Below are 25999 nucleotides of genomic sequence, written 5' to 3'. Positions count from 1 at the left end.
AAAAAAAAGATGAAGGAGAAAAAGAAGTAGAAGAAGAAAGAGAAGATGACGGGGAGAAAGGGAGAGAAAAAATAAAAATGAAGGAGAAGAAGAAGAAGAAAGAGAAGATAACAAGCGAGAAAGAGAGGAAAAAAAAGGTGAAGAAGAAAAAGAAGAAAGAGAAGATGAGGTGATACGTAAGAAAAGAACAAAATATATAATATATATACATAGTTGCTGACGTCACTAGTCTGAACCACCGATCAGACCGGTTGGACCGTTCAAACAGGAAACCGACCACTTGGCCAAGTCATCTTTCGGTCCGGGTTTCAGAACATTGCTCTTGAGTATAGGAGAAATTATCTCAATGAGCAATTCAGTAAATGGCAACGACACTAAATTTGTGGCCACGGTAGGATTTATGTAACGCCCACATCAAGGTACGTAGCTTTACTTATGCCATTTTACCCTTAGTTGATTTTTGTTAAAGTTATTTTGAAAAAAGTGTGAAGAAAATGCCTTAAACTTTTATTAGGGGTAAAATGGTCTTTTCACTCATAATTAGTTGAAAAAGTGGGGAGTGAAAAGAGATAGAATAACATGGAGAAGTTAATAAAAATAAGGGCATTTTGGTAATTGACTAAGGGACATAGATGGAATTTCATAGAAAGTGCAAGGGCAAAATGGGAAACTATAATAATAATATGTTATATCAAGAATTGAAGAATGAAACCCTAGCCATTCTTCATCCATTTTCACGCCACCTTCACCTTCAAATCCTCTCAATTTCTTCAATTCTTCTTCAAGGGAAATTCATAGATTTTGAGTACTTTTTAGTGGATTTTCAATCCCAAGCATCCTTAGGATTTAAGAGAAAGAGAGTTGGTTCAAAGAAGATTTTTAAAGTGTTGGATTGCTCACATATAAGGTAATTAAATCCTACCCTAAGTATGATTTAAGTAATATTATGTAGAGAATTCCTTTTATGCATATATATGTGTTTTATATGAAGAATTGTTGATGGATTTGGTTTTGAATGATGATTAGAACTTATCCATGAAAAGTAGTGTTGGTATATTTGATATTTGATGTGAGTTTGGATGAAATTTGGAAGAATTAGAGTAGAAATTTTGGAGTGTACATTTTGGACAGGTTTGATGTTAAATATGGAAGATGTTATACCAAATTTTTGGTGGCTTAGAAAAGAGATAGAAGTGTAGCCAAATTAGAGTTGCTTTGTGCACGTAAGTTGTTTGATGAAATGTCAAAGAGAAGTGCATGTATAAGTATGATTATGTGTTATATTGAGATTAGTCTGTAGATGGTAGAGAATGAAATGTTTGCATTCCATATTGCATAATTGCATCTAAACATGTGAGTTTAGAAAGAATTATTGGCATGAAACCATCTACATGCATACATACTCATAAGAGCATGAAAAATCACTAAAGAATGTTAAAGAGTAAATAGAAAGAAATGAGAATATTAAAGAAGTTCAAATGTGAATTTTTACTTAAAGAAGTGTAAAAAAGATAAAAAGAAGAAAAGGTTGTTGCGATGGGGAACCCGTGAGTGACAAGAAGAATTTTCCCCACATGCACGCCACCTTTAGTGAGCGACCTAAGAATAAGAAAGAAGAATTGGTACAGTCCGTAAGAGTGCATGTGAATGAGGGCTATACCCAAGAAAGAAGAATACACTCACACAGGCAAGGTTCCGAATGCATGCCTCAACTGAGTTCGATTGGCAAAAGAATAAGAAAGAAAAGAAAAGGATAAGAAAGAAAAGAAAAGCATAAGAAAGAAGAGAAAGAAAGAAGCACAAAAAAGAAAGAAAAACAGAATAAGAACATAAAAGAAAATGCATACTTTATGCATTTGTGCATTTGCATCATATATATGCATAATACCATGCCCATTATCTGAGTAGTGGGAAATTAAAATAGAGAAAGAACAGAGAGAGAAAAAATAGAGAAAGAACAGAAGGAAAAACAGAGAAAGAACAGAGAGAAAAACAGAGTAAGAGTAGAGAAAGAATAGAGAAGAATGGGGAAGTGTGAAGTAAGGAAAGAAATTCATAATTTAAGCAACAGAGAGAGAAGGGTAGCATAGCGGGTTTACTTACTGAGCAATTAGTGCTCATCCCGTTGTTTTTAATGTTTTTGTACGTAACAGGTGAGATGCGGCCACTTGGAACATCACGCAACAGAAAGGTTAGGCAAAACTGTCAAGTTACTATTTTGAGACTTTATTATATTATGTAAAGATTTGTATATAAAGAAAATTAAATATGGGCCCATAATTTTATACTCGTTTATATGTATATTTAGTGAGTTTTACTATTATGTTACGAGTATATTAGCTAGAAAGAGAGTCATTACAATTGAGTTGTAAGGCAATCCAATCTAATTTCAGTCGTTGGTCCAATAACCAAATACCGAGATATCAAGGATATCCGAGGTTGACACTACTTATATACTTCGGCCTTGATGAGATAATGGATGATGAAATGATTGGATTGCACGGTAACCATATCATTGATAGGTAAACTATTTCACTAAATTTGAATCTATCAGGCGACCATGATGCCTTGCTAGAGACCAATCTTGGTCTATGTTTAGTGAGCAATTGATTGGGTGTCAATCGTGATACTACTCACTACCGATATGATAAGAAGCCTTCAGGTCACAGGCATGTAAGACAAATAAAGGATAAACAAGTGAGAGAGGTATTTTCGTCTTTTAAGATGAAAAGACATTTTGGTAATCTCACAATGCAATTTAATTTGCTAAGGTTGTTGCTTATATTTAATTTCATATGGAAATTAAAATTAGTGAGATTATGTCTCTCTCTCTCTCTCTCTCTTATATATATATAATATAATAATATTATATATATATTTATGTTCATTAATATCAATATGATTAATTAATATTAGATAATAATATACACACACACACACATATTATATTATATATATGAAATTCATCTTCAAATTTGAATTTAAAGTATGCCATGTGGAATTACCTTGTGATGGTAATTAAATATTTGATTAATCTATTATGGAATATATTAATTCAAATTCCATAATAGATTAGGGTTTTAGATTTGCAATATTTAAGTGCAACTAAAATAAAAATCAAATAACACTATTATTCTATAAACCCTAGCCGTCCACGCACTCTCTCTCTCTCTCTCTCTCACTCTCTTGGGCCGTGGTCACCCATTGTTGTGGAGGAGAATCTTAAACCTTGTAGTTTTGGCTAGCACTCCGAATCGTTGGGTGATCATCATCTTATCTTTGTGTGGAAGCCAAGAGTTCACTCTTGTCTTAGAGTAGCGATTTGCATCAAAGAAAGAGCCTCCAAAAGCTAGTATGCAACCTAGAACGTTTTATTTAATATCGGTTTATTTGCTAATAACGTAAAAATTGTGTATAAGGATCTAAGGCTTATGGTTGTTGTTGGGGATCTTTTAATTTTCGCTCCATAAAACCCCATACAACAATTAATAGGTACATGGTTGTGAATAACCAACAATTCGAAATGAACAAGTCAAAAATAGGATAATAGATAAAAAGCCTATAATCAGAGACACCCAATCGATCTTGAAGGAATTATACAAGATGTGGACATGACTACAAATAGTTAGCATAAAGCGGATTAGAAAATCCACAATGGGGTTAGGCAAGAGGTTTTTAAAGAGGTTCAACGAGAAATCCCCAAGCCTACATCCTCTGTTATGTATTGCATTGGTGTGACTTTTTCTTTGAGTATGGATTACAAAGAGTCACTTTCTCTTCCTGATCAAATACGTATGTAGAGTAAGGATGACCCCTTTGCCCTTGGGGGCTTACATGGATGAGAGAGAGAGAGAGAGAGAGAGAGAGAGAGAGAGAGTCCAATCCTCCCTTGCTCGGGTGCAAAACTAGCTTATATGGGCTATAACAGTGGCAAACTTGTAATTGAAGTCTAACTTGTTGCCAACCTTTAACTAGTGGACAATACTTAACTTGAGAGCAACATTTAACTTGCAAGTAGGTGGTCAGCGAGGTGACTTCTTAGGCTGTTTTCATGTTTTCCTTATGGCAATGGCTTCCCCCTTGTACTTCTCTCGAATAGTGGTCAGGAATTGGTGATTATAGAGGGATTTACATGCATAGTCCCCATTAATCTTGATATGAGTGAGCCTTTGACCCATACTTAAGCCAGCGTAATCATTATATATGGTAGGGTAATTATTAGGCCAGAGCAATTATGTCTTAAATTGATGAGTTTATTGGTTAAGTCACTTGTCATGGGAGTGACATGTGGGGTGATCCTAGTCACTCGTTTTCAGCTTGCTTAAGGGATAGATGCCACGAATCTAACGGTTCGGAGAATCACACACAACAAGATAGCTTTGCTTCCTCAAGTTTTTGTATCTTTGAGAATGAAGGGGGAGGAGGGTATTAAATAAACTCACAATTGAAAAATAACATTTAATACATTTTGTTTGAGAGTTAGAAAGTAAGGAGAAAAGTAATGAAGATTGTGCAAACTTGAGGTTTAAAGAGTCCAATAGAGAGTTATAACATTTAGGGGATATATTTGTACTAAAATGTAATATCCCGGGGTGCTTGTAATATTATATAAAATATTTTCATAAAACCAGACCGGGCAGCTTAGAAAATTCCTTTTGGTTTTGAGCAACATTTTGGAATCTATTTCAGAGTTTGAGATAATAGTAGGTGAAGATAGTCTGACTCAAGCGTTCCATACCAAGACCAAGGACCAGGGTCAAAGTTTTACGAAAAAAAAATTATTTTTTTATAAATTCATAATTTATTATAAATTTTCTAATTATATTAAAAATATCTCGTGCTCATAATAAATAATTACAATTCTAAAATCTCTAATTTTCCCAAAAAAAAAAATTATAATATTTAGTATACACTCTCTTTTCTCTTATTTCTACACAATTCTTCTTTTTTTTTTTTAAAATAAACTTTGTTTATCTTCTTTATTTGTTAATGTTGTCCTCGTTTTAATAAGATTAATAATTTTTGTATGTAAATTTAAAACTTTTTTCCACCCTCCCGAAAATAAATTTTTGTTTCGTCCTCACAACCTACAAAATCCATCAGTACACTGCAGTAAAAATAAAAGAGTTATATTTTAACCACAGGTACTGTTAGGTAGAACAACCTCACTGCAGTAGCTACGCAGTAATCAAATTCAAAAGGATTGTAGTAAAACTAAAGAAGAAAAAAACTACATTTAACAAGTAACCCACAAGAAAAAATATGATTCAAAATCAAAAGAAAAGGTAAAATTAAGTTTAAGTTCAGACTTCTATATCCTAGTGAATGTAAACAAACAGGGTGACACACAGAAGTTTTGTTTTATTTATTTATTTTTTTCTTGGGTTAAGATTGAGTCATCTTTACAAAAGGTCAATATTTAATTTGATACGGTCAATATTTAATTTGATATGTACTATAAATTAAATAATAATGTTAGATCTACAATCTTCTCTTACAACCTTCTCTCATAACCCTTGATATGATAGTTCGTCATTGATTAGTTCGCAAATGGACAGATGTGACCCATTTTACGAGCTAATTAATAACGAACTGTTATATCGAGGGTTGTGAGAGAAAATTATGAGATTGAGTTATGGACCTCACGTTACTCTAAATTAAATAGCTATGTTACGCTTTTCTCTATACACTATTGTTGTTATAATATTGTATAAAATTTGAGGGACCACAAGTTTGAAATGTTTTGTGTGCGTCTGTGAACACATAATTTGGCTTGACAGAAGCATACATGCATCTGATGGAAAATACAAATTAAGATGATAATACTATTTGTGCTATTGCGATATTTTAGTTTGTTGAATCAGTTTGACTTGTCACACTTGCACTTGTGCTTCCAAATTTAAAACGTCTCTAGAATTTTTGGAATGAAGTAAATATTTACTTAATACTCTCTAACATAGTTCATCATATATTTATCCATAACATAAGTAGCTTGTACTAATATAAATATACAGAAACCAAATTTAATATCAATATAGTAAATTATCACATCAATTAACATAAGGGAGTTGGATATGGGTTGTGCGTGCAGTAAAGACCACTTAAGGAAGATATTATAACAGTAACAGATTTCTGGTTTTGTAGTTCTTCCCTTAAAATGAACGTTTTTATATACGTAATTAACCCATAATTATTCTTGAAAGATACTCAACTTTCTCATGTCTCAATGTCTTACCATTTTCATTCTCCAATTTACCAAAGCAAAATTAAGAATATATAGAGGGGAGCCATTGTTTTCTAAATAAAGTTATCCGATTAAACACTGAGAATAACAACATTTCCCATATGTAGATTTCTAGATCAAAGAAGGAACTAATAAGATATAATAATTGTAATAATTTGCGTTCATCTAATCTTATCATACGAGCCAGAGTGAATAATCTCTGTACAATTAACCAACTATAGATAACAGAGTAGTAGAAGCAAAAGCTTAAAATTAAACATAAGTAAATATAAAGGAATGCATTTTCAAAGCCAAAGCGCACCCGCGTCCTTGAGGAGTGGGACCAAAGTTCCATTGATGTGACAAGCCATGAGAGTTTCGATTCCACCAAGGAGTTTCCCACCAACAAAGACGGCTGGGACAGGCTTATGCTGGCCGTCCGATGCCAGCTTAAAAAGAAGGGAATGAATCTCTTGCCCGGCTGCGTGGTGATCCAGCTCCACAATAGTCGGGCCAACTCCAAGGCCGAAGAGAAGACGCTTAGCCACAGTGCACATGCAACATCCACTCATACTGAACAACACCACCGCGTTACTGGATGCCAGATCACTCACTATCTCGTACGTCTTTTCTTCAGAGTTGAATTTGGAGATTGGGATAGCGGACTTGTTTGCATTTGCGACCTCCATTTTTTATAAGATGAACAAGGTGAAACAGAAGAGTTGATATGAAATGACTGAGACGAAGAAGAGGAATATGATGATATTATATATGTATATATCAGTGTCTGTCACGCCAGTCAAAGAGTAGAGAGGTGGGGACCCATTGAGGGGGCAGTGCCCTAAGAAATCCCAACAGAAAAGGAGACTCATACAGAGAGACCCTTAATAAGGGAAGAATCGCATGGGATTTGGGTAACTGTTGTATGTAAATATTGCATGCGTGAGCATCTGTACCATGCAGAGAGGTGGTTATCATGACTAAAGGAAACGAAACCGACAAGCCGACAAGGAACGACTGAGACGCCGTCGTTTGACGCTCAGTCTCAGTCTACCGCTTGCTTTCGTTACAGGGTCAGGTGAGAGGACAGTGACAGGCCGTCAGATTATGCTTTCTTTAAACTCATCCCCAGGATCTGACAACAATATTTTTATTTAATTTTACCTATTTGTTTTTTTCGTCTTAATGAAATATCCGCAAGATTCATTTCACAGAAAATATCCGCAAGTTATCCAAATTGTATATGACATGGTAAAATTTTATCATTATTTAATATTAATTTATAATAAATTAACAATTAAGATTTTATTACGTTATTCAATACACAAATTTGATGTATATCTTTCAATAACTGTAACATTATTCTTCATTTTACTCTCATGTTTTACAAGATTACCATCTTGCCCATGCTATTCTTTTTGTGTAAGTCAGAGCAAGCCAAATATTATTTTAATAAAAAAATATATAAAATTACTAAACTACATTAAAAAAAGGAGGTAAAATCGCTATTTTGGTGCTATTATGAGTAAATGGCCTGCCTTTTAGCACTTCAATTCTGATGAATCGTTAACTAACTCTAATATAGTTGTAGGGGTAGATAATATGCCTCTAGGAAATTTTGATTATTTGCTGCTTTTTTCTTCTTAATCCATGTCAATCTTTGAATGTTTTATCTAAATTAACAAATCAGCAATTAATCTGTTAAATGTATCTATGGCTACTGATATTTGTACCTGGTCCAACTGAAGACGAAACAGTCTTTTCATCAAATAGAGCGATTCTCATACTTCTTTTATATATTTGTTTTCCAGCGCTTCCATAACTTATGGCGACGTCTCTTTTATGAATGAATATTTCTGTCTCTACAAAGACATGAGCGAATCATCCCACACGCTTTTACATTCAACTCCACCAGTCTTTCTCATAGACATTTTCTGGTTTTTCCTCCTCCAGAACGATATCTAGATCCTGCTGTACAAGCTATCCATTACCTCACTCAGCCACAAGCCAAAATTATTTTGGCCATCAAATTTTTAACATCAATTTGTATTTGAAACTGTTATCATCTTTACTGGTGCGGATGGTGGGCCACGGACGGTGATGCCTCGAACGATGAATCCTCGGACAATGATGCCATTTATGCCTTACTCAATGGTTGGTAACAAAGTTTCCAAAACGAAGCACCACAAAATATTATATTCAATAGCTAACCAACAAATCAACAATAGCCCTAGGTAGATGTAAGTGCTGAAATGATTAAATACGCACCAGGAAAATTCCCAGGAAATAATGGAGGGGTCACAAATGGTCTCACTTAAAATTCAGTCTCCTTAGACTTTTATCGTCTTTTTGACAGAATTTTCGTAATAGCAGCTATAACACTACAAAATAGCTACTCACGTCCTAAACCTAGGCCCTGATACCACTTGTTTTGCAACGGAAACATAAACTCAAACGCTAGCTATTGAATAATAATAACAAGTAGTAAAGCATAAATAAATAGCCAAATTAAATGGAAAATAAGAATACCAGGAATTACGAGGTTCGGTATTGAAACCTAGTCCTCGGGGCTGTAAAAGAAAACTCAACTATCTCCAAACAATATTACAAACTTTTGGGCAATACACAAATACCCAAACAAATGGGAGATACATAAACTTGCAAACTAAAGGGTCCTTAAGAAAGAACCCTAAACAAAAGAAGTATAAGGAATTACAACTTGGGATGCCTATAACAATGATTTGTCTTATATATAGGCCCCAAAAGTTTCCCACTTTTCATTTCAAGCATGTGGGACAAACTAATATTTTGACCTATTACATATAAGTCCCTAAACTTTTCTATTATCCTTCTACTGCCATGTGATTTGCTAAATGAGCCATTTTTCTAACAAAGATCTTGTGTACCCATGGCCCATCATACATTGATCAAATCGCTTGTACCACTGTCTTGGTGACTGCTTCAAACTATATAGCGATTTCTTCAATCTGCAAACCCAATTTTTCTTTCCAGCAACCCTATAATCATCTGGCTGAGTCTTGTAGATTTCCTGTTCCAAACTACTATGTGAAAACGCAATTTTCACATCCAATTGAACTAGTTCAAAAATCAAATTGTGCCACCAAGGTTAGCAAAATTAGAATGAAAGAATACTTTACCACAGGAGAAAACACTTCACTGTAATCAAATCCTTCCATTTGAGCATATCCCTTTACTACCAACCTAACCTTGTGCCGAACATCTTCTCTATTAGGAAATCCCTTCTTCTTTGCATACACTCATTTGCACCCAATCGCCTTCTTATGTAGGGATCGCATTTCATCATTCATAGCCGGTTTACATGATTCACAATTTGAACTCCTAACTACTTCTTTATAAGTAGTAGGAATATCATCACCTACGATTGGAAGTGCATAAGCCACCATATTAGCGAAACGAGCAGGCTTGCGAATTTCTCGTCTTGGCCTATTGTATGCAATCGATTCCTGTTGCTGAGGAGATTCTTGGGGTAAAATCTCCTTTTCATCAATAGTATCCACATTAGTCACCTCAGAATCACTTTTTGTCTTATGGACACTATCTGGTTCAACTGTTGTTTCAAACTCCACCTGCTGCCGAGTATGCTCCACACACATATGCCATCGTTTGAGCATTTCTGAATCTACATCCTCCTGTACGACTGCAGCTGTCGTTCCAATAACTGTACTACCATTATAGTAATACAAGTTGTTTCTCCTTGTGCCTTTCATTACCATAAGAGTGCCTGAAGAAACTTTTAGAATTCCATCTCGCATATTCACCGTGAAGCCTTTAGATTCCAAGGCTCCCAAAGAGATGAGATTCTTTTTCAACTTCGGTACATACCAAACATCTGTCAAAGTTCTAGTCAAGCCATCATGATTCTTCAACCGAATTGAACCTATCCCATTTGTTTTACAAGCATCATCATTGCCCATATAAACAACTCCATCACGTTCTTCAAAATTAAAGAACCAGTCCTGGTGAGGACACATATGATAGGTACTCTGAATTCATAATCTACTCATTTGATCCAAAGGTGGATGGTAGGCTAACTAGACAAAAATCTGACTTATCCTCTTTACGCTAAATAACACATGCATCAGAAGTAGCTTTGCCCTCTTTCTTTTGCAACTTCGGACAATCTTTCTTCCAATGCCCATTCTCACGACAAAAGGCACATTGATCCCTATTGAGTTTTCCCTTTGAACGAGATCTTCCTCTTCTCTCCTTCTTACGACTCTGATTTTGACTTCGCCCTCTTGCTACAAGTGCTTCTGCTGACTCATCTCTATTCTCCCTCTGATCCTTTTTTCGAATTTCATGATTGGACAGAACAGAATAAACTTTTTTAAAGGACAATTTTTCTTTCCCATGAAGAAGTGTAATACTAAGATAGTCCAACTCATCTGGAAGAGATCCAATTAACAACATAGCCTTATGTAATGAATCAAGTTAAAAGGGAACATACAGATAGGCAAGCTCTATACTTTTGCCACTCAGAAACACATTCTTCTTTGTCCCACATGCCTTTCACAAACTTCTCAGAGTACCAGCTGCACACAAACACAATATATCAGTTAAAAAAAAAAAACAAACAAAAAAAAAAAACACCATGTAGAAATGAAAGAAAGGAGAAGTATGTGAGTGTGACCGGTTAAAGCAGTTGTGGTAAGCAGTTCTGAGATGAGCACAAGGCGAAGTAAAAGAGCTTTTCTTATCTCTCTTACTCGTCCCCATCACAGGAAGTGGAAGTCCTTTCTTTTCTTTACTTCTCTTCGTTTCAGGCGCTGCCGCTAGAAAGCCCTGTTGTTAAAATGGGTCAAGGTTGATTTAACAATCGGGAAATAACATTAACACCCCCAATTTCCGAAAATTATCATGTTCCACCCGCCTTGTTTCCACCCGTTTGCTAGTAGGTCAGGCACTAGATTTCATTAACGGACACTAAAGGCGGGTAGAACGTTGATAGTTTTCAGAACTTGGGGTAACAAATAGTTTCGTGATAGTTTGAATCAGCCAAGAATCAACATGCTTTGATTAAGTGAGACGGCACCACGCATACATGTTTTCAGAAGGAGTAGGAAGAGAAATATATTATAGATCGTCGATAGTAGGGGTGTTTAAAAGAACCGATTAGAACCGAAACTGATGGATATCTAAGGTTTGGTTACGGTTCTTACCCGGAATCGGTCGTCAACGGGTAAGTTCTGATTTCAAGTTTTTTGAACCATTACTATGCGGTTTCGGTTTTGGTTCCCATAGTTAGGAACTGAAACCGGAACCTAGAATTGAGACTAATATAAAATAAAATTAAAGAGTAGGGTGGTTAAGAAAAACTTTTATAGAAAAAGTAATATGAATACATTTATATATATATTTCATAACATTTAAAGTAAGTTGGTTTGACTTTTGAAAGTTTACCTTTACAAAGTAATGGAGTTTGTAATTTTATTTTTGTTAACAAGTGCCAGAGGGGTATTTGTAAGTTTTAAGGGTTTTTTTTTTTGCCATTTTAAAAACTTTTGAGGGGTAATATAATTTTATAGGGTACCCAGAACCAGAAACAGAATCGCTGTTACAGGTTTCGGTTCTGGGTATCTAGGAAACCAGAACCTACTGTTCCGGTTTCGGTTCCAATTTCAAGGACCCGTCAATTCTAGTTCCGGTTCCTTCAAAAAATTACAGGATACCCGGAACCGAACACCCTAGTCGATAAACATGGATTAGTTAAATGTGGAGTTAGTAGGGATAATAACAATTCCACCCTCAAGGTTTGGGTGAAACACATCCTAAAGTTCTGGAAACTAATAAAAACACCAGAAAAAAGAAAAGTTTAAATATGTTAACCAAATGTTAAACTTTGTTATGATTCTAAACTACTATTACCACCTTAGGTTTGATGAATCTATTTTGAATCTGCTCTCATACCGTTGGTATGAAAAACCATCAAGGTTCCAATTAGGTTTGGTGAAATTACTCTGAATCTATTGTTTATCCATCCAAATTAGGTTTGCTGAATCTACTCTCACACCTTTGGTATGGAAAAGCATCAAGGTTCAATGGTTCCACCCACCGTTAATCCATCCAAATTAGGTTAGAGTAATCTATTCCAAGTCTACTTTTATACCTTTTGCATGAAAAACCATCAAGGTTCGATGGTTCCACCCACAGTTAATCCATCCAAATTACGTGGTATGAGAGAAAAACCATCAAGGTTCCACCTACCGTTAATCCATCCCTATAATCTATTCTGAATCTACTATCATACCTTTTGAATGAAAAACCTTGATATTCTAACTCTCATACCTTTTGTATGAAAAACCATCAAGGTTCGAGGGTTCCACCCACCATTAATCAACCCAAATTAGGTGGTATGACAAAAAATCATCAAGGTTCCACCTACCATTAATCCATCCTTAAAGGATTCAAAAAACCGTTGATTTTTCTTATCCCCAAAGGACTAAAATAGGGAGCTGAACTTGTGACCAAGATACCACTAATCAAAATCAAGCACTTACCATTGGGTTAAAAACTTAAACTATTAGTCATCAGTGACAACGCAAAACCCCACACATAATTTTGAATGGGACATTATTGTGCATATAGTAACTTTATTTTCATATTCTATCAATGACAACGTGAAACCCACACATAGTGGTCGGCGGATATAAAGAATTCTGCAATACACATGTAAGCTACCGGTGGGTTAGACACGTAGGCAAGTCTCTCCATAACCCATTGGGAAATTGTTGACTCCTATATATTCAATACCATTAACGACCTTTTCTGAAAAAAAAAAAAAGAGAAAAAAAAAATCCTTTGTCTCTAGACCTACCAATTTTAAATAGAGTTTGAACATAAGCCTAGGAACTATAGGATAACTCCGATGGGAAACTCATACTTGGTTATCTCATAGTTCACTTTGGTCTTCCAATTTGGTTGGGCTTATCTACCGGCCAAAATAGCTTATTTAAAGGTTGTTGGTAGCTTTTTTGTATTTATGAAAGGTTAACAAAAGATAATAAACTACAGCGAAATATGGATTACAATGTGATAAGGATCCACTATTGGCTTAGGCCTAATGGTGGATCGTTACACCTCTTTTTCTTGGACTTTGACAACGCTTTCTAAGTAACGTTGAGCCAACCCATGACCTCCTTACATGAGTCCACTTCAAGGAGCGTACCGTTGTAGTTTTGTCATCAATAAGTCAAACAAAGAAGACCAAGGGCAAATTTTATGGAGAAAAGGTGTGTTGGAATGTGCCTAGTTAGTAAATTCGCGTTTTATATGCGAATTCACGTATTTTATCAAGACTATTGTATAATTCATGAATTATACGTCGTATCTGTATAATTCGCGAATTAGGGCCGAATTTTTGCAGGCAAAAAAAATCATCAAATGATAAGGCAAAACGACATCGTTTTGGTGGGGTTTGACTAAAATTAAAGGAAATCTCCTTCTCCTCTTCCTCAGTTCTCTCTTCGACAGTCTTCATCTCTTCTTCAAATCTTCAACTATCAAATATCTTCATCTCTTTAACTCTCTTTTCTTCATCTCTTGACTCTTTGAGTCTTGATCTCTTCTTCTCTTCTCTTTTTGTAACACCTCCTCTTTACTACTATTCTTATAATAAATACTATGTAAATTATAGATATACACAGCGTATGGAAAATAGTGGGCTCGAATTTTTCTTTACTCATAAAATATAATTCTTTACAAATTCAAAAGACTCTGTATTTAAAAACTTTCTAATTAATACAAAGTATCATAGCTGGTGGATAGTGGTGCCAAAACTCTTCGCTCCCTAACGTCCATCCGACCGCTGCTCCTATTTCCTGCAAAACAGAGAAGAACAACGGGGTGAGCACAACAATGCTCAGTAAGTAAAACCTCTACTACATGTCCCCGCAACTCACTCTTTGGTTCTTTTCTCACTCTACTGTTCTTCTATTTCTATTTCCCACTGTCTTCCTCTTTCTTTCTAATACTGTTATTCTCCTTTAACTCTGCTCTGCTCTTTTTTTCTTTCTTTCTCTATGTTCTTTTTCTCTTACTTTTACTCACCATGAAGGAAAATCATGGTTCTCTCTTATTCTCATCATACTCACCATGAAGGAAAAATCATGGTTCTCTCTTATTCTCATCATACTCACCATGAAGGAAAAATCATGGTTCTCGCCTGTATAAGCTCTACATGCAATTAATACAAAAGAACTGCATGTTTCTTTCTTCTACTCTCTATTCTTATTAGCTCAAACTTCCGCATTCTTTCTCATACTCTTTCTCTCTTTCTATCTCATTCTTTCTCAAGCTTTCTCATTCTTTAATTCTTTCTATTTATCTCATTCTCATTTCTGTTTCTCTTTCTCATAATTCTTTTCTGTTAACTCTTTTTAGTAATCACAGCCTCATCTTATCGGAGGCACGGCCGGGACTCGCTCCCGCTCTACGTGACTTCTACTCATTCTAGCCGATCGGACTTGGTTATGCATGGATTCGGAACCTTTGGCCATGTGAGTGCATAGAATCGCTCGGGTAAACTCGGTATAGCCCTCATCCGCATGCACTCTCACGGGCTACACCACTTCTCTATCTCATACTCATGCCGCTCTCTCAATGCGGCGTACATGCGGGAATACTCTACCCATTACTCACGGATTCCCCATCTCACAACCTAGTCTATGCTCTTATCTCTCTCTTATTCTTTCTCATGTTTGCTCATCTCTTTCTCAAGCTAGTACTCATAATATAGCTTAACTCTTAGCTTTTCTCATCTCTGTTCTTTCTATTACTGTTCTTTCTCATTCTTACTCATTGGAATGTCACGACCTCATCTGACCGGAGGCACGGCTGGGCGCTACCACTCTACGTGACTTCCGCTCATTCCTCTACCGATCGGATTTAGTCATGCATGGATTCGGAACCTTTGGCCATGTGAGTGTACATGCTTTCTCTCTATCTCTCTCAAATGTCACGACCCCTTCTTACCGGAGGCATTGCTGGAACCTCATGTTCCACTCTATGTGACGGTCACGGCCTCATCTGACCGGAGGCACGGCTGGGGATCACAAAGCACCCACTCTCGTGACTCTACTCGTCACTCACAGGTTCCTCATCGCACAATTACTCTATTCTCTTCTGTAGCACTTTTCTCTCATTTATTCGCTAGTGCTCAAACTCTCTTTCTCTTTACTATCAGAGCGTTCTCATTCTCTTTACTCTTAAGAGTTGCTATTCTCAACATTCTTTACTCTTTCTCACTCAAACTATTACTTATAGTATAGCTTGTACTCAAAATTCTCTACTCTTAAGCTATTACTCATAAGGTAGCTCATATTCAACATTCTCTATTCTTTCTCAAACTACTTCTCAATGCACAATTAATGCATATGGATGGTTCATACTCATTAATGCACTTATGACATGTCAAATGCAATATGGCTCTAAAATCGTCATTCTACACAAGTCACAATAAAAAGGGCATAACTTGCGTTATACACATCGGATTGCTACAATTTTGGTCTCGTTTTAAAGCTTAGAGACAGGCCTACAACTTCTATGTTTTGGTCTGAACCCAGTTCAATCCGTAAAATGCCCAAAAATCACTTAGAAAGTCACATCTGTTACAGGGCTGTTTCTCACTTAGGCATTTTATCAAACAACTCATGTGCATAAAAAAACTCCTCTATAATTCCAACTCTACTTCTCTTTTTAACCATCCAAAATGGGAAGAAACTCCCTTCTATGGGCATGTTTCCTATCATAGAAGAACACTCCCAAAATATCTACTCAATCTCCTCCAACTTCATCTCAAACTCATCACACATTAACACTTCCCATAAAGGAAATATCCAACAAACATAACATAAATACTCTTCTCAACTCAATTCCTCAACAAATAGACATACATCTCTACTCAATTTCTCAATAAGCATCATATATACATGCATAAATAAATCTCTACTTAAGAATTTCTTAAACTTTAGCTTGAGTTGGATTTACTTACCTCATACTTGAGTAGTCTCCACTAAAGCTCTCTACTCTTGTTGGACCATAGCTTTCCCTTATTTCCTAAGCATAAACTTAGTAAGAACTTAACCCTTACAAGAATAAAACTCATCTCTAAAGTAGGGATTCTTACCTCTTCTTGCTTAGGATCACTTCTTTGTCAAATTCCAACTCAAAACTCCCAAAAATCCCTTGGAAGATTGAGTGAGGAATTGAGAGAAAATGGGAGATGAAGAGGCGGTGGAAATGGGTGAAATGAATGGGTTTAGAGAACTCAACCCTTATTAGCTCATATAATATACACTCTTTCCCATTTTGCCCTTACTCTTTCTTGAAATTTTCACCTTTATCCTTTAACTCTTTACAAACTCACCCCCATTTTACACTATTCTCCATGAAATTTCCTTACATTTTACTCCCCACTTTTCCTGCTAATTGGGGGTAGAATGATCATTTTACCCCTATGAAGAATTCTCTAGAAAACTCAAGGAACTTTTCTGCCGTCTCGTCGCCACGGCGGAGAACTTTCTGTCACCCCGGCAAAACATTCCAGAACTGACACCGCCAACACAGAACCAACGTCGCTGCGGCGAAGCTTCTTCCTCGCCCCGGCGAAGACTACAACTCCAAAATCTGCCAAGTCTTGATCAATTCCATGGTACACACTCAACCAAACCCAAAACATAAACTCAACCAAAGGCCAACCAAACAACATGAACAATATACAAACTCATTTAGGGGTAACTCAGTAATCCTTTAGGCCATACCATAAACAATGGCTACGTATTTCAAGTGGAGTGTTACACTTTTTAACTCTCTTCTCCAAGCTTTAAGTGTAACGCCCCACTTGAGGTATGTAGTTAAGACTCGCTGTATTGCTTAAACGTTCATTGATTCAGCTTCAATTAAACCTATATGTTGTTATTTTTGGGTTGGTTGAGTGATTGCCCTGAAAATTATGAAGACTTGGCGAAATGTTGTGTTACAGGCTTCGCCGGGGTGAAGAAGAATCTTCGCCGCGGCGAAGAGTTGCTGCAGCCCACGGAGTAGCTGCTGGAGTGTTTCGCCGCAGCGACGGAATTATCTTCGCCGCGGCGACGGGTCGGCTAAAAAGTTTTATTGAGTTTTAGATATTTTTCCTTAAGGGCAATTTGACCATTCTACCCCTAATTAGCAGGAAAAGTGGGGAGTAAAATGGAAGGAAATTTCATGGAAAATATGTTAGTATGTGGGTGTGTTTGTAAGGAATCAAAGGATATAGATGAAATTTCTAAGAAAGAGTAAGGGCAAAATGGGAATGCTTGTGTATAAGTTGAGCTAAAAAAGGTTAAGTGTAGAGAACCCTTCATTTCATCTATTTCCACCGCCTCTTTCATTCTCTACTTCTTCTCAAATTTCCTTCAATCTTCCAAGGATTTCTAAGGACTTTTTTGAGTAATTTTTAGTAGAGTTTTAATCTAGAGCATCCTAAGGTAAGGATTCTTGCTTTAGATGAGAGTTTTATTATGTTTTGGTTAAAGTCTTATGTTGTGGTTGTTATTTAAAGTTGTAGTGTGAAATCAAGCTTCCTAAGGAAAGGAGAAGTATTAGAGAAGCTATTTCCTCACAAGGTAAGTAAATCCAACCAAGTTGAGATTCAAGAAATCTTTTGAGTATAGATTTATGTATGTGTAAGTATGTTGTTGAGTAATTGAGATGAGATGGATGTTATTTATACTTGTTGTTGCATATACTTAAATATGAGAAGTGTTGAGATTGCTTGATGTTGGGTTGAGTTTGATTGACGTGGAATGAAGTTTTGAGCAAACTTTATAGATGTGTTTTCCTTTGACAAGGATTTAGAGAGTATAAGGGAGCCTTTCTCCCATTTTGAATGATTTAAAAAGAAGAGAAAAGTTATTGTTAAAGTAGAGTTTTATATGCACATTAGTTGTATGATGAAATGCTCAAGAGAAGCATGAGTAAGAGTAGAAAGCCTTAAGTTTTTCTACATAGCATAATTGCATCTCATAAGTGCATTAATGAGCATAACTCACTTATGGGCATTAATCATGCATTAATTATGCATTAGAAAAAGAAAGTAGAGAAATTGAGTTTAAACTACTCTAAGAGTAGAGAGAAAGAGAGAATGAGTACTAGAGAATAAAGAGAAAGTAGTGCTAGACAAGAGAATAGAGTAGGTTATGCGATGGGGAACCTGTGAGTATGGGTAGAGTATTCCCGCATGTATGCCGCATTGAGAGAGCGGCATGAGTAATAGAGAGAGAGAAGTGGTGTAGCCTGTGAGGGTGCATGCGAATAAGGGCTATACCCGAGTTTACCCAAGAGAGAGTTTTATACACTCACATGGCCAAGGGTTCTGAATCCATGCATAACCGAGTCCGATCGGCTAGAATGAGTAAAAGTCACGGAGAGTGGGAGTGAGTCCCAGCCGTGCCTCCGATCAGATGGGGCCGTGACTTGCTAGAGAGGGAGTTAATAGAAAAGAAAGATAAACGGAGGGAGAGAAAGCAAAGAGAGTAATGGGAATTGTAAGGAAAGAATTGAGGAGAAAGAGTTACGGGGATAAATGAGTAGAGGATTTACTTACTGGGCATTGTTTTGTGCTCATCCAGTTGTTTCCTATGTTTTTGCAGGATCTAGATGAGGACATGGTCGGATGGATGTCGGCAAGCGAGGGGAAATGGCTACACTGTCCACCTTATTGTTCATAGTTTTGTATATGACATGAGTTTTGTACAAAGAATGTATATGTTTAATAAAAGAAAATTTGGGCCTAACTTTTTATGCTATTTTACCATGCATATTTTATGAGAATACGAGTAGAAAGCAGTCATTACATTAAGTCCAAGACTTAAACTCTTCAAGCCTCAAGCTACACACTTCTCTTCTCTTTTTAACTCTCTTTGAATCTCGTATGTTAGTAATTTGCTTGTGTTTGTGCTAGTGTGTGAGTAGTAGTAGTAAGGGTTAGTGGATTGATGGATTTGTTATGTTGATTGATTGATAGATTTGTTTGAAACATGTTTGATGAAATGCTTGTGAGAGATATATTTGGTGTCTGTTTTAAATAATATTCCATTTACTTTTGTTGTTTTGTATTGTATGGGTCAAAATGAAAAGACTAAAGATCATTTATGAAAGCAAAAGGTAAAGGCAAAACTATAAAACAAAAGCATGAATTCATAAAAATAATACTGTCGGGCTTGGATTTGGAATTGGCAGACACTTAAAGAAGAAGAAAAACACAACAAACCATCAGCTTGCAACCTCTGATTAATTTGTCTCTGATGGGTCCAACACCAACTGGAAATTGTAAATCCATGTGCACTCTGTCATGTTTTTAGATTTCATAACACTATTATTATTTGACCTTTGAATGCACTGTCCAATTAAATTCAAAACATAAAATTTAGAAAATAAAACAGCTATACTAATTGGAAACTAAATTTTGTATGTGTAGTTGTAAAATTGCGGATAAAAATATTAGTCTTAGTTATTGTTCAAAGTATACTTTAAATAAAAAGGAAAATAAATTGTAGGGTCGACGACAATGGATTATTTAAATTAGGATGTTTTTAAAAGTGCTAAAACCAAGATTTTTATTGCTGTATTTTTTAAAACGTATTATTGACAATGTACCATATTAAACCCGTATATATCTGTTAGACCGGTCGTCACGGTCACAAAATTAAACCTAAGTACCGTAGTTAGTGGGAGCAGGGTCGAATCCACAGAGACAAGACTAACGACCTAATGTGCATTTGTTAACGAAGAGAAATTGGCAGAATGATTGATTAAAATTAAGGAACTTATTTGCAGGAAATTAAAAAGCATTAATAAATGTTAACTAAAACACAATATTAAAAGCGTTGCCGCTACGGGTTCGGTTTGACTCAGACCAACTCTCACAATTCCTCTTCTCGCTCTTCAATTTCCTAAACCTACAAGGCTAGGCAAATCAATAAAAATATCTCCCGGCAATCTAGGCATATCTATCCTGTCCCCCGTCGTCGTAGTTACAGATCGATTGGTTAAAGACTATCTTGATAACCGAAAAATGTTAAACCCTTACCACCACTAGTTGGTACAACGTTAACAGTACAACCTACTAACTTGTATCATCCAATCAACTAATTACACAATAAATGTATTCCTTAGAAAATGTATTAAACGCTACAACTTGATTGCAATCAGTACCGAAGCAATTTAAAGTCATAATCAACATTTAATAATCTCAAACCACATTCAATTATGCAAAAAGTTATTATCATAAACGTTCTCAATGGACATTATCAATTCAACACGTCGAGTATCAAATAATATTAAAGTATCGCAAACAAACTGAAACGAAAACAAATATAATCTGAATACAAACTTAACCAAATATCCAACATTCCAGGCTCATCCAACTAGTCAGAGCTGAGGAGGCGATCAGTGAGTCAATCTCGATCTCCCTACACCGTAACGGACAACCGGGAACTCAGCCGCTCATGGTGGTGATGACGGAGGCTGAAACATGGGAAACGGAGCTGATCATGGCGAAGAGGAGGTACCCAAGCCATATGATGTGAAGAAGGGCCGAAAACGACCACGACAGCCCGGAATACGAACAGCCGCGGTTCGCCGGAAAACGTTAATTTTCCGGCCGGTCTCCGGAAAACGGTGGTGAAAATGGGATCCGAAGTACGACCGTGGAAAGCTCTGCTGATGGGGAGTTCAGATCAGGTCGGGGGAGGTGAGAAGTCACCGGAAATGAGCAGGATCTGGCCTGGAAGATGAAGAGTCGCGGCGGCCAAATCACGGATTCTGGCGGTTTTCCGCGCGGCTGAAGCTAGGGGTGTAGATCCGGCCATGGGGAATGAAGATCTACCCTTGGGAGCTGGAACGTCGCCGGAAAATGGCGAAATCTCGCCTGGAAGACGAAAAGTCACGGTGGTGGAGCGAAGCGTCGCGGCGTGGTGGTTCTTGGTGGTGGTTTGCCGTGTTTTGACGGGATGATGATGACTGTGCACGAGGAGACGAAACGTCGCCGGAGAAGACGAAGGGTCACCGGAAAAGATGATGAACAGCCCCCCCCTGGACGCGATCTGCACTTTTTGTTTTATGGAACAAATTGCAAAATTTTAGTTTAGTCCCTGCATAATTGAAAAGTGACAAAATCATCCCTTAAAACATGACATTTTACCCCCTAAACAGCATAAATGAGACAAAATCACCCTTAATCCATAAACCACAACCCAATATCAACTCATATACTTTCCAAAATCATTCCAAACAAGTTAAATTCATAGAAAAAATATTAAAGCGATTTTCGTGAATAAATTCATAAATTCTTTAATTGTCTCAATGTACTTCAATTTAATCACAAATGGGGTATTTTCTCAGCAAAATAGAGTCACTTTCATGACTCAAACAATATCCGTACTGTATTTTTCCTGTATTTGAATTTTATGACCAAATTTTTACAACGTATTTTTCATCATTTGCCGTATTGTACTCGTGAATTCCATATCATTTTTTGCCGTATCCGTATTTACTAACTAGGGGAATGTGAACATTTTTTGGTAATTGTGAGAGTTTGCTGAAGAAGAAAAGACGCAATTACGATTGGGAAAATTAAGAGTTACATTTTTTTGTTTAACTTCAAATTGTTAAGTTTGAGTTTTAGGAAAATTCCTATTTTAGGAGTTTGAGCTTGAGATATTTGTTTTTCCTTTTCCATTGTGAGTTGAATTACTAAAGTAAATTGGTTTATGCTTTACTTTGAGTTAAAGTAGGATATGAAATTAAAATATGGGAGTTCTATTAGGAAAAACATGAATCCTATAGAAATTGAATTTCCCATATACTACCTCTATAATATATGGGTAGGAGCCAATTCATAATTATGAGAGAATGAGAAAAGAATGTGAGAACATAAGAGTTTTGATGTGAGGGTAATTAAGCACCATAGGGTAGAGTGTCCTAGAATTAGGATTGTTCCCATCTTATGTACTAGGTTGATGGTGTTATACACTCTTGTATATCGTATTCATGAAATTATAGTGAAATTCTCTATCCATGGATATAAGCGAGTTATGTCGAACCACGTAAATGTCGAGTTTATGTGTGTGATATTCTTCGCATATTGTTGTCTTTATTTTATTTTTACTCCTCCAATTTCTAACAAGGTGTAAGAGCCAGCATCCAACTAGTTGTGAAAACATGCATGTTTTGAAAATGTTCCAAGTGGTCAGAATAATGAAATTGAAGCCAAAGAATTTAATAGAAAGCTAGATTTTGAAAATGCAGGAAATTTAAGGAAAATAGTGTTTTGGTCTAAGGTAGATTGTATTAGACAACTTACAGGAAATATAAGGGTTTATGGATTTGGACTTTTGACTCTAATTTGTGCATAAAAAGGTATTATGGCCTGGAAAGCTACCCAAGATTTATGTATGTAAACGTAAGGAATGATCTCCCAAAAGATATAGAGAGTAGCAAAGGAAAACTCAGAGAGGTGTTGGATTTCGATGTTCCGGGGAAAAAAAAAAAAAAAAAAGTGATTCTGATTTGTTAATATGATTTGTATGGTGTTTGGGGATTGGTTTTGTGGCTGAAGTGTTGGGAATGTGTGTAGTGTTTGAATGTTCAGATTTGATGGAGAAATAGTGAAATGGCTAGGGTTTTGAATCAAATCTCTCGGTTTCTCTTTCACTTTGGAACAATAGTTGCAAAATTTTTTTGAATCTAAAATCCTTTAAAGATCGGTGAATGAGGTTTATCCCTAGAATGAGAAAGCTTCAGCCTTTATATGGAGGTTTGAAGATAATGTAAGGTTTCTAACCTCTATTTAGAGATAAGTAAATTATTATAATATAATATATTATAATTATATATATATATATATATATATATATATATATATCCTGAGACTAGGTTTATTGATGACCATTTTGAAGATGTAGAATTCTTTCATTTTGATATGTTGAAGATTGTCCGACACATGGCTGCATTTGATTGGTGATGATGTAGTATCTTTACATTTGACCGCATGTTATTGGTTATGATGTGAGATATGTGGATGAGTTGGCTTCTTTGTTACATGTGGCTTATAAATGACACATATTAATAACTTTAATTATTGATGTTTCACATTCACATTAAATATTTTCATTTATATAGAAATAAATTTATGTGAATGTAAAGGGATTTATCATTGTATGTGTTTGATATTAATGTGCAGGGTTTAAGATATTTATGAAGGGTTTGATAAGTTTTATTTTTGATACATTGTATGTGTTATGTGTTGTTGTTTATGTGGAATCAATATAAAAGGTTAGAGATATTAATGAGAAAATATTGATATTAGAAAGTTGGGCATGTGAAAGCTGTAATTAAATATTTATCAATTAAACGCAAACTTTTTACATTCACTTTTAAAACTATATATATTTATTTATGTGAGGATTTGTACCATAATGCAGAGATGGGAAAGAAAAACAAATATTATATTTGTTAATATTTGTTGAGCAATAATTTTGTAAAGTTAGTGATTCCCGCGAAGGAGAATCGTTTTCATTTGTTTCACAAATATCAAGTGATGTTGGATATTTAATTGTAGTTGTGCTTTTTTTTCTTTTCTTTTCTTTTTTTTTTTTTTTTTTTTGTTGTTGTTGTTGATAGTTTTGTAATGTTATTGCGTAATATTTAATTGTATTTCTTCGTTTAGTTTAGAATTTTCATTTTTCAGTGGAATTGTCCTTTATTTATTGTCTCCATCCTTTCCATCTTCATTTTCATCTGTTTCAGGAAAATCAAGTGATGATGACCTGCGAGGATTTGTATCATTTGACAATTTTATGATGAACAAGAGAGAATTTGTGCCATAAAAACGAGTTTAATTTTAGTAATAATAAAAGAAAACAAATATTGATATGTAGTTTTAACTGTAATTGTTTTATCTCTTTTTGTTGATATTATTTTATGTTACATACATATATCATGAAAAGAGGTTGTTGCTGAATATAACTAATTTTATTTGTTTAACAAATATAAACTGATGTTTGATGCTGAACCATATAGCTTTAGTAAACCATTTGTAATATGCTGAACCACTTTTTTTATCTTTAAAAAAAAAGATGGAATCATTGTTATTATCTTTAAAAAATCCACCATTTAAATTACTATTGGTAATTCAAAAAATATGCTTAACAATGTTCAATTGAAATAATATGTCTATATAAATTACTATTGCCAATTCAAAAAATTGCTAAACCATTGTAATATGCCGCACAATTTGCATTATTCAGAACCATAGTAATATGTCGAGCCATTGTTAGTATCTTTAAAAAAATTCACAATTTAAATTACTATTGCCTATTCAAAAAATATGTTGAACAATGTTTAATTGTTATCATCAGACACGTTTTAATTTTCCCTGTTTTTTTGTTTTCACCGAATAGTTAGTAGTAAATTTGTCATAACTTGCTCAATGAAAATCTAATGGATGAGAAGTTTGCATATTTGGAAACTAAACAGGTAGGGCTTTATTTTGATATATTATACGCTAAATTTCGATAACTGTAAACCTACTGCTGAACCATTCATTTTATCAGCACACACATTTCTGTTTCTACTGAACAGTCAGTAGCAATTTGGCAATAACTTGCTAAATAAAATTTCAATTGATGAGAGGTTTGAATATTTGGAAACTAGACAGATAGGGCTTTAATAGGTATGTTATATGCTTAATTTATATAACTTTAAATCCACTTCCGAACCATACATTTTATCATCACAAACATTTCGGTTTCCACTAAATAGTGAGTAATAAATTGACCATAATTTGCTCAATAAAAATCCAATTGATGAGAGATTTAAATATTTAGAAACTAGATAGATAGGGCTTTAATTTGATATATTATACACTTAATTTTGATAATTGTAGACCCACTGTCAAAACATTCAATTTATCATCACACACATTTTGGTTTCTTCTGTTTCTCGATTTCCACTAAACAACCAATAGTAAATTGGCCATAACTTGCTCAATAAAAATTCACTTGATAAGTGATTTGAAGCTTTGGAAACTAGAAAGATAGGGCTTTAATTTGATATATTATATGATGAATTTGGATAATTATAGACCAACTACCGAACCATTTATTTTATCATCACACAAATAAAACAAATTCAATTTTAGTGATGAGAAAGGAAAACAAATATTGATGTGTAGTTTTAATTGTATTTTCTATCTCTTTTTATTGATTTTTTTTTATGTTCCATACATATATCATGAAAAGAGGTTGTTACTGAATACAATCAATTTTATTTGTTTCACAAATATCACCTAATGTTTGTTACCAAACCATGTAGCTTTATAAACCATTTGTAATAGGCAAAACCATTATTATTGCCCTTAAAAAAAGATGGAATCATTGTAAAAAATCCACCAGCCAAATTACTATTTCCAATGCAAAAAATATGCTTAACAATGTAAAATTGAAATAAAATGCCTATTTAAATTACTATTGCCTATTCAAAAAATTGTCGAACCATTGTAATATGCCAATCAATTTGTATTATTCGAAACCATTGTAATATGCCGAACAATTTGCAATTATTTGGAACCACTGTAATATGTCGAACTATTGTTATTGTCTTTGGAAAATTCAACATTTAAATTACTATTGCCTATTCAAAAAATATGTTGAACAATGTTTAATTTTTATCATCACACACATTTTGGTTTCCCCTGTT

General features: G+C 35.1%; 1 protein-coding gene across 1 annotated transcript; it reads right to left on the bottom strand.

Annotated features, from left to right (window-relative positions):
• Positions 1-6528: 6528 nt before the first annotated feature.
• On the bottom strand, positions 6529-6912 carry LOC116142475 (glutaredoxin-C9-like). The gene has a single exon (XM_031427902.1). The coding sequence runs from the start codon at positions 6910-6912 to the stop codon at positions 6529-6531; it is 384 nt and encodes a 127-aa protein (XP_031283762.1).
• Positions 6913-25999: the final 19087 nt, after the last annotated feature.

Source organism: Pistacia vera, unplaced genomic scaffold (assembly GCF_008641045.1).
Source record: "Pistacia vera cultivar Batoury unplaced genomic scaffold, PisVer_v2 Contig41, whole genome shotgun sequence".
Lineage (NCBI taxonomy): Eukaryota > Viridiplantae > Streptophyta > Magnoliopsida > Sapindales > Anacardiaceae > Pistacia > Pistacia vera.
This window is presented reverse-complemented; position numbering and strand designations above follow the sequence as displayed.

Coding starts and splice junctions, on each gene's coding strand:
- LOC116142475 (XM_031427902.1), bottom strand. CDS start 6,912: ATGGAGGTCGCAAATGCAAACAAGTCCGCTATCCCAATCTCCAAATTC.